Below are 9880 nucleotides of genomic sequence, written 5' to 3' on the forward strand. Positions count from 1 at the left end.
GGGGAGGAGGAAGCAGGAGACAGCGGGTGGCTGCTGTGCAGATGTGGCGCCCTTGCGGGCTTAGAAGCAGCATCTGTGAGACCGGACTGGCTCTGCCTCTTAACTAGCTGAGTGGCCTTGCGCCGGGTTTCGAGCCTCTCTGCCTCAGTTTCTTCTTGTGTACGTTGGGGGTGTGATAATAGTACCTGTTGTATCCAGGTCTCCTACGAACTACGTGAGTTAATGCTAGAAAAGTGCCTTAGAACGGTAGTATATAGTAAGTGCTTAATAAATACAAGTTCGCGATCACACCTTTAGTGCCCAGTCTGTCAGATTTGTGAAGAGGCCAGGCCAGATGAACTCGAGAATCTCGTGAGAACGAAGGTAAATAGGTACACAAATAAGTCACAGATGTGCCGAGACTGTGAGTGTCAGAGGAGTAGCTGTGATCTGAGGGGTATCCAGAAAAGCAGCTGGAAGGATGTGAAATTGAGACCAAGGCCTGAAGGAGGAACTCTTCTGGGGAAGGGGGAGCAGATGGAGGAGAAACCCAGGAGCCCAGCAAGGCATCTGCAGAGGTCCTGAGACCAGAGGCAGGCGCTGGGACAGTCCCTTGAGGCCGGGCCTCTGTTGGCCAGGTGTGGCGAGGTGGAGCCCCAGCGTCAGGTGATGTGGAAGGGTTGACTGTGGGACCAGTTGAAAGATTCAGGCCGGGGAGGGGCTAGTCAGAAGGTAGTTTCTCTCTGTTTCTTTTTCTTCTGTCCATGGAAATGAACCATGTAAATCCCCTGCAGAATGAGTAAGACTGGGCCTTGAGTTGGGGCCCCACGGTCTTCAAAACTATGCTTATGTCCTGGAGAGACTGACACATCAGACTGACGAACTCCGATTCTGTCCAGAGGCCCTGGAGAGCCAGGGAGTATTCTAGGCAGGTTAGGGGCAGGGCACAAGCTTGGCTTTAAGAAGCTACCCCCTGGACCTCAGAGGTGGAGACTGAGGCCAGAAATTCCCGGGGGCTGCAGCGGGACCCTGGGTGGGCAGGGGTGGGCCGAAGCAGGAGCAATGCTCAGGAGGTCAAGTGGATACCCAGGGGAGGGAGTGTCCAGGGCAGGCCCAGGCCTCCGGGGGGAAAGTGGGGGATGGTGGGGCTGCCCCTGCGATGGCACCCTGGGAGGAGGGGAGGTTGAGGGGGATGCGGAAGCCAGCATGGGACCTGGTGGGTGTGAGGTATCTGGAGAACTTCCAAGAGAAGGTGTTCAGGAGGTCACAGCACCCTAGGTCTGAGGCTCAGGGGAGAAGCCTGGACTGGTACAGAGAGGGAAGCTGAGGCCGCAAGAGTGGGCAAGAAGGCCCCAGGATGGGTGAGAAGTGTAGGGAGAAGTCCCAGCTCTGAATCACCGACATCTGAAGTTTTAGGTGTCTAGAAGGAAGGTGGGGCAGACACCAAGGTGGGGGGCCTGGAGGTGGGGTGGGTTTGGGGGCAAGTCCCGAGAGAACCGGAACTACCCGAAAAGGCTTTCTCCTATGGCCTGTGGGCAGAAACTGGAGAATGGTCTCCTCGTCCTGTTCCTCCCTCCCCCAGATGTGACCTTGAGTCCCTGGAGCGGGGACAGCAAGTGCCACCAGCGCCGAGTGCTGACCTACACCATTCCCATCAGCAACCCGCTGGGCCCCAAGAGCGCCTCTGTGGTGGAGACACAGGTGGGCCAGGCAGAGCGGCGGGCTGGGTGGCGTGGCCGGGTGGCGTGGCTGGGTGGCGTGCCACCCTGACCGCTTCCTCCTTCCTCGTCCCCGCAGACGCTGTTCCGGCGCGGCCCGCAGGCAGGCGCATGTGTGGTGGACTCCGAGGTGCTGACGCAGGGCATCCCTTACCAGGACTACTTCTACACTGCCCACCGCTACTGCATCCTGGGCCTTGCCCGGAACAAGGCCCGACTCCGGTAAGCGGCGGCCTGGCCCCTCACTGGCCACCCTGCTGCTCCCGGGGTCCCCGCCCTTCTGTCCCCACCCCGAGCCCGCAGCACGATGTGGGTTACCACCGCAGAGGAGCAGACGTTCTGGGTCCCTGAGTTCTCTGAACCCTGAACAGTGGAGGGTAGACGAGGGCAGCCCCGGGGACCTCTTCCCCCATCCGTGGAAGGGGTTTGAGCCGGAGGCGAGTGAGTGACTGAGTGCACGATGATCGGTTTAGTTGTTTGTTGGCTGCGGGTTATGTGCTCTGTGCCCGGCACTGTTCCAGGCGGTGGGGGTGCAGCAAACCAGACAGTCCCTTCTCTCGGGAAGACGTGTCAGGAGCACCTGGGGGTGTCCAGCCTGAGCTAATAGAAGGATGAAGCTGCCATTGACTGCGATGGGGAAGGTGGGGAGGAATAGGTTTCAGGGGAAGATCAGGAGTGGGATGTGCTGAGCTGTCTCAGACTCTGTGTGGAGCTGGGGCACAGCGGCAGGATAGAAGAGTCGGGAAGGAGGTGCGGGGTCAGCTGCCGGCGTGGGTGGGCGCTGCTAAGGTCGGGAGACTTGTCAAGGTGTGTGTCTATGGGTGACGACGGGCCCTCTCTGAATTGGCGGAAGGAGAGCTCCCCCTGGGGAGTGGGGCTGCGAGGTTGGAGTCAGACCCCGACCCCCTCGCCCTGTTCCCCAACCCCAGAGTGTCCTCTGAGATCCGCTACCGGAAACAGCCCTGGAGCCTTGTGAAGTCACTAATCGAGAAGAACTCGTGGAGTGGCATCGAAGATTACTTCCACCACCTGGGTAGGGGCCGGAGGTTGGCCAGGGCAGGGATGGGCTCGGAGCCTGGCGAGGGGCAGCCGTGCAGAGGCCTCTCCTGTGTCCACAGAGCGAGAGCTTGCCAAAGCCGAGAAGCTGTCCCTGGAGGAAGGTGGGAAGGATGCCCGGGGATTGCTGTCAGGCCTGCGGAGGCGGAAGCGGCCCCTGAGCTGGAGGGGTCACGGCGATGGGCCCCAGCACCCGGACCCTGACCCCTGTGCCCGGGCTGGCATGCACACCTCGGGTGTGTCCCCTCAGGCCTGGGCAGGGCAGGCGGAGGAGCGGGGCTCGGGGGGGTCATGCCGGGATGGGTCTGTCTGACTCCGTGGTGCTCTCCTCAGGCTCCCTCAGCTCGCGCTTCTCGGAACCGTCCGTGGACCAGGGCCCCGGGGCAGGCATCCCCAGCGCCCTTGTTCTCATCAGCGTCGTGTGAGTAAGGGGCCCGGGCTTTGGGGTCACCCAGGCCTGGATCTGTATTCTGGCTGTGTGACGTCGGGCAGGTGCCTGGCCTCTCTGGGCCCCTCCTGAAGCGGGAGCATGGGCACACCTCCTAGCCGGGCAAAGATGAAAGGAGAGGATGTTTGGAAGGTGCCCAGAGCTCCTTACACAGTGTGCTGCTCAGTGGGTCGTGGAGAAGCGTGTCCTGCTGGAAGAGGGAAGCCCTGGGGGCTCTGGGAGGTTGGTAGGGCCTGCCCTCACCCAGGGGGCAGCGAGGGCATTCTGGGGGAGCAGGCACCCAAAGGAGGTGGAATGAGGTGCTCCAGGAGAGATACGGAAAAGGAGCACTGTCACTGACACATCTCGTTCCTACTTTCTGTACCCAACCCTAATCTGGGTGACACTGGGGACACAGTAGTGACAAACGGACCTAACACCAGGCCAGAGTGCTGGGGGACAGGGCCAGGACGGGAAAGCTGTGGGAGGCAGGGGAAGGCTTCCTGGGACAGTAGAGGATTCCTGAGCTGAGACCCCAGAGAGCCGAGGCGGGGACGCTAATGTGCACAAAGGCCTGGGGGGCGGTAGGGGAGGTGGGGGGCAGGGCACTCCGAGGACCTGGAAGTGAGGTCCGAGCTCCCAGCAGACCCTGGGGAGTGACAGTCAGCTTGGTCACACACTCTGGGCCTCAGTTTCCCAGCACGGGCAGTCCAGAGCGGGGCAGCGCAGCGTGCTTCCGGAGGGGCGGGGGCGGCTCTCAGGGCTGGGCGGCTCTCACCTCTTTGTCTCCCCCTTGCTGCCGCCTCAGGATCTGTGTGAGGTAGGGCCCCGCATCCTGCATCCGTGGCACCCCTCGCCTCAGTCCCAGCCGCAGCCCCTTCTCCCCACTCAGTGCCCCCAGCTCTCCCAGTGAGGCAGCCTGCTGTGCAAGTTAGGGGGTGTGGGTGTCAGGCCCGGATTTGAACCCTGACTTTGCTGGTTGTGGACTGTGTGACCCTAGGCGTGTCTCTCACCCTCTCTGAACCTTCGCTTTCTCCTCTGAGAAGGGGGTAATTGTGGTGCTCCTTCGAGGTGGGGTTGTGTGGGTGCTGACTTATGGGAGTGTCTGTGTGCTGGTTCTGACCTCTGACCCCTGCCCTCAGCCTCATCGTCCTCATCGCCCTCAATGTCCTCCTCTTTTACCGCCTCTGGTCTCTGGAAAGGACGGCCCATACCTTCGAGTCCTGGCACAGTCTGGCCCTGGCCAAGGGGTGAGTGGGTGGCCTGAGGGGGTTGGGAACTTGGGTAGGTCGGGAAAGGCGACCGCCCCACTCAAGCCCTGCATCCCCTACAGCAAATTCCCCCAGACGGCCACGGAGTGGGCGGAGATCCTAGCCCTGCAGAAGCAGTTTCACAGCGTCGAGGTGCACAAGTGGAGGCAGATCCTGAGGGCTTCCGTGGAGCTCCTAGACGAGGTGCGGCTTTGGGGCCGAAGGGCCCTGTGGTCAGATCCCACCATGTGGCAGACACATCTGGGCCTCAGTTTCTTCCTCTGTAAAATGAGGAAGCCATTCATAGTCCCCAGCTCCCGGGGTTGCTGGATGAATCGGAGAAAGAATTGGCCCTCGTCCTAGGAAAAATATCCACGGGTGTCTGACCTCAGGCATGGCTGGATCCAGCCACCCTCATTCCATCTCTTGACTCTGTTCACCCCCAGGGCTGGCTTTGTTTTGGGCATCCTCCTCTCCCACCCTTGACCAGGGTGGTACCTGCAGCTCTAGGCTGACATGTAAAGGAAAGTGTTCATTCTCACTGGCTGCTAGGGTCACAGGGGTACCCGTCCCTGAGCCAGTCACAGAGGCCGGGGGTAGGCGAGGCTTGGTCCTTGAACCCCACGGCCGCTGTGGGGTGACTAGGGTCACGTGAAGGTGGGAAAGAGTTTCTCCAGAGGATGCTGGGGTCAGATCTCCAGAAGGGGTTGCTCCAGACACTGTCTGTAGTACGGTGGCAGCATCTATTCAGATGTTGAGGTTCAAATTCTGGTGTGTGACCTTGTGCGAGTGACTTCACCGTTGCCAGCCTTGGCTTCCTCCTCTGCGAACGGGACAATGATTGCTGTTCCGTCAAAGACTGTTGTGAAAATCAAGTGAGTTCACGTACGAACGTCAAGCTCAGAGTGAACGCTGTACACGTGTTTGCTGTCATTAGTGTGAACCCAGTGCCTGCACACAGTAGGTGCCCAATTCATGTGGTGGTGGGTCAGCATAAATGTCAGGTCCTGGATTAGTGCCTTAGGTGGGAGGGGGGTGTGTGGGAAGCTGAGAGCTGGCTGGCATTGGCTGGACGCCCAAGGGTATCAGAGCCCAAGTTGGTGGGTAATGGTGAAATCACGTGTGGTCACCGTAGACCGTGATATGGAGTCGCGTCTAGGGGCCTCGTTGCACCCTGAAGTCATACTTGCGGGGAGACGCTCGTGCTAAGAAGGGCCGTACAGAACAGGGTGGAAAGGCATTGAGGCTGGGGTCACGTCACTCACAGAGAGGGATGGCAGGGCCTCCCCATCCTGAGTTAAAGTCCCATTATTTTCCTCCCTTAACTGCCGAGGGCACAGGGTCAACTTCATAGACTTGTTAGCAGCAGCCACAGATTGATTTGGACTGTTCCATGTGCTGCTGTGACCCACTGATTTGCTCTTCGTGGCCAGCCTATGAGAGGGATGCTCTTGTTATTCCCCTTCTATTAGATGGGGGTGCTAAGGTCTGAGAAGTTCAGACTTGCTCAAGGTCACACAGCGGGGAACAAGAGTAGCTGATGTGCATCAGGCACTTCCTGTGTGCCAAGTGCCAGGTGTTTGCCCATCGGATCCCTGAAATAATCCTGTGAAGCAGGTTTGTGACTGACCTGTCTTTCAGCTGAGGGACCTTGGGACCGTTAAGGGGCTTGCCCGAGGCTACCCAGTAAGTAGCAGAGCTGCAACTTGAACCTGGGCCACCTGGGCCCCTTCCATCTCCAGCACCTTGGAAGTTAAACTGGGTGCAGTGTGGCTCCGCTATTGTCACAGGGTGACCTTGGCAGGGGATGTGGCCTCTCTGGACCCTGCCCAGTCCCTCAACTGCATGAAGGGGAGGAACGTCACCCCTGCCGGTACTCACCCCCTACCCTGCCCACTTCCTCCTCCCAGATGAAGTTCTCTCTGGAGAAGCTGCATCAAGGCATCACGGTCTCAGACCCGCCCTTCGACTCCCAGCCACGGCCCGACGACAGCTTCTCCTGAGGACACCCAGCCATGTGGCCGACTCCCCTAACGGACAGATGGACACAGAGCCTCGGCGGCCACTGCTGGCACGGTGTGAGCGCCGGGAGCCTCCCGCCCGCCCCTCCCAGTGGCCCAGCCAGGGGCCACACAGACATGGGGACCACAGAACCGAGATGCACTTTAGATCAGCGTGTGCGAGTCCAGCTGCCATCGCCTGCCTAGCCAGGGAGCTGGCCTGGCCTTCGGCAGGCCCCCCGCTAACTTATTTTGCCCAGCTGGGGTTGTGGGGGGTGCCTCTGGGGTGCACGATGCCCTCAGCTCTGGGTTTAATGTATTATATTTATTTGGGGCTGACAGAGCCCCAATAAAGGGTTGGAAATGGCTGTGGCTGTGCCTGTGAGGTCCCTGGGAGCGGGTGGGAGCCTCCCATTGCACTAGAAGGGCGGGGGGCGGGGGTTGGTCCATTTTCTGGGGCCTAAGTCACCGACACGATCTGGGATTCTCTAGCATCTTCCACAAGCCTTGTGTCATCAGAGTCCAGTGCCAGGCTGTGAGGACAGAGTCAGGCGCCTGGAGGCCCGAGTTCAAGTTCTACCCCTGATTTTTAGCAGTCATGTAACATGGAGCGGGGTCAAGCCCTCTGAGCTTTGGTCTCCCCTTTTGTACAATGGGCATGAGAGTGGCACCTGTCTCCCAGCGTTCTTGGAAGTGACTAGTTCTCCAACTTGAGCTGCACCAGAATCTCCTGGAGGCTTATTGAAAGAGTGCCAGAGCCCACGTGCAGAGTTTCTGAGCCCGCAGATCTGGGGTGAGCTGAGGGTCTGCACCGCCAGCGAGTTCCCAGGGATGCTGATGGTGCTTGTTCAGGGACCTTGCTTTGCGAGCCACGACTACTACAACGGTCGAGGAGTTCATAAACGTGGCCGCTTACAACAGGGCCTGGCTCAGGAAGTTTCCAATAATGTTACTCATCGTGGAAGAATTGGGGGGAGAAAAAAGTAAGTCCTGTAGGAAGCACCAAGTGTGCACCAGGCTCCATGCCAGGGTCTGGTGTTCCTTTAAGTCTCCCGGCGACTCCATATGAGACACAGACGGATAGTTACATGACTGAGGCCACCCTGCAGAAGACGAGGGCTGCAGGCCCAGTCCATGGTGTCTCCACATTTAGATGCAAGGTCCTACCCCTGCGGGACCCCACAACAGCCTGTCCAGGTTGAGGCCATCCGGACCTCTAACCTACCAATGAAGAAATGGGCTTAGAGGCAAAGTCTCTGGTCCAGGTAGAACCCAGGTCTGTCTCACACAGCCCTGTTCTGGTTCCATAGTGAGGGGTAAGGAGAGACCTTTGACATGTCACACAGCCTGTAAGAAAGTTCTTGATTAAGGGCTTGAGGGAGAGGACTGGAGGAAGGGTTGGATGGAGGCAGGAGGGGCCATAACTGGCAAAGGGCAGAGCCAGGCTCTCCTCTAACTGTGTGATCGTGGCAGGTTACCCACCCACTGTGGGCCTCAGTTTACCATACCTGTTAATTAGGAATAATGGTAATACCCATCATGTGGGGAGAATTTCAGTTCCTATTAGTAAAGTGCTTAGAATAGCACCAAGCCCATAGTAGGTGCTCAGTGAACACCGGCTTATAGGGCTGTGAGTAGATGCCCCTGCCCAGTGCCTAAGGCCTGTCCTCACTGCCTCTCTGCCTGTCACGGGCTGCCAGAGGGAGGGCTCGGAACGGCAAGAGAGTTATTTTCTGCAGAGGAATCTCACAGCCCGGGAGGTGTTGGCACAGAGGCCCAGACCACAAAGGTGTCCAGTGTCCCTGGCTTCCTGTTCCTCTGCCCTGAGCCTGCCCCACATCCTTGTTCCTCTTCCTCTGCAGGACTGGGTCAGGGGGATTCTGGAACTTCACCCCACCCAAAACCAGAGGCCGGGACCTGAGCAGCCAGCCAAAAGTCTCACTCCCACCCTGGTCCTGACGGCCCAGAGCTCCCACCCCCAACCTCTCCATTTGGCAGAACCTACTAAAAGGACAAGCCACCCACTATTGCTGGGGCAGGATTCCAGATCCTTCCACTTGAGGCTAGCTACATGACCCTAGGCAAGGGTGTGAGCCACTCTCAGCCTCCCTTTCTTCTGTAAAATGGGGATAATAGTAGAACTTACTGCCAATGTTGGGGAGGTAGAAATGGATCCAGCATACGTGAAGGGCTAGAGCTTTGGCATGTATTTATTCATTTGATGAATATTTATTGAGCACCTATAATGTGCCAGGCACAGTTCTGGTGCTGGAAATACAGTGGTGCCCAGGACAGTGTCCTCACCTGGGGGGATCTTGTATCCCAGGGTTGAAGGAACAGGGGGTGAAAGGAATATCTAAATAAAGGAAGACAAAAATGTAGTGACAACTGTGGTCAAGTAAGGGACAGGGGAGGCAGTTTCCTGGGAATGGACAGAAGACCTGAGGAAGGTGACATTGGAGCCAGGAGCTGCTGGAGAAGAGGGAGTGAGCCTTTTGGTTACCAGGGGGAAGAGCAGAGGCAGAGCAGGCAGAGAGGGAAGAGCAAAGAGGGCAAAGGCCCTGAGGCAGGAATAAGTTTGCTGTGTTGGGAACAGCAGCAGGGGCCTGGGGTGGGGTGGGGGGGTGGGGGGGGACTGAGCCGCGGGAGGCGCAGGTGGGTGAATGACATCAGAGACCAAGTTACCCCCTGAAACAGGTACCCCCAAACCCCCAGAGAAGCCTCTGTGGTGTAGATCCGGCATGGCCCTCCCTCCCTCCCTCCTGCTTGGGTGGAGCCTGAAGTATTCTCGTGGCCCTGGCATGACACCCCCCCACCTCACGCCCACTTGGGTTCCTGCACAGTGACCCCTCAGGTCCAGATGCCAGGGATCTGAGAGGGAGGTCACTTGGAGGTCCCAGCCAAGTCCCCCTCCATCCCAGGAGGATGACCTCCATAAATTGAAGTCGGAAGCCTTGCCCCTCAAACGCCCTCTAAGCCCTCCTGGGACTCTGTGGGTGACCTTTTCCAGACTCCGAAGCTGGGGGTCCCCAGCGTCGGGAAGGGTAGGGGACACCCAGGCCATCCGCCCATGCCCAGAAGCCGCGGTCCCTGCGCCACCGGGAGAGGCCGGTGCGGCGGGTGCCTCCCGGGCCGCTGCGGCAAAGGCTGGGCGGCCGCGCCCTCCCCCCGCGGTGATTCATCCCGCCCCCTCCCGCTCCCTCCTCCCTCCCCAGGCCGCCGCCGCCGCCGCCGCCGCCGCCGCTGCAGTGCGCAGGAGACCGCGGCCCGCGCCTCAGCGCGCCCGAGCCGGAGCCGGGCCGGGGTCGGTGCACCTGGCGAATGCGCCCGGCCGCGCGCGCCAGCTCAGGAGCCCGAGGAGCGGCCGCCGCCCGCGCGGCGGGGATGCCCGGACGCCGGGCCCCGGGGCTGGGCCCCCGGCGGTAACCGGAGCGGGGGGGCCGCGCCCCC

The 9880-nt window shown here is 59.8% G+C and overlaps 1 protein-coding gene across 5 annotated transcripts in view; it reads left to right on the top strand.

Annotated features, from left to right (window-relative positions):
* The window catches only part of GRAMD1A (GRAM domain containing 1A), a 25093-nt gene extending 18295 nt beyond the window's left edge, over positions 1 to 6798 (top strand). For all 5 annotated transcript variants that reach the window (XM_086690909.1, XM_086690905.1, XM_086690907.1 and 2 more), the window contains exons 12-19: positions 1562 to 1680; positions 1777 to 1919; positions 2627 to 2730; positions 2816 to 2989; positions 3087 to 3174; positions 4323 to 4430; positions 4514 to 4634; positions 6341 to 6798. In XM_086690909.1, coding sequence (XP_086547035.1) covers positions 1562 to 1680; positions 1777 to 1919; positions 2627 to 2730; positions 2816 to 2989; positions 3087 to 3174; positions 4323 to 4430; positions 4514 to 4634; positions 6341 to 6433 — 950 coding nt within the window. In that variant the 3' untranslated portion in view covers positions 6434 to 6798. The remainder of the gene's footprint in view (positions 1 to 1561; positions 1681 to 1776; positions 1920 to 2626; positions 2731 to 2815; positions 2990 to 3086; positions 3175 to 4322; positions 4431 to 4513; positions 4635 to 6340) is intronic.
* Positions 6799 to 9880: the final 3082 nt, after the last annotated feature.

Source organism: Puma concolor, chromosome E2 (genome assembly GCF_028749965.1).
Source record: "Puma concolor isolate L17-30 chromosome E2, mPumCon1.1.hap2, whole genome shotgun sequence".
NCBI lineage: Eukaryota > Metazoa > Chordata > Mammalia > Carnivora > Felidae > Puma > Puma concolor.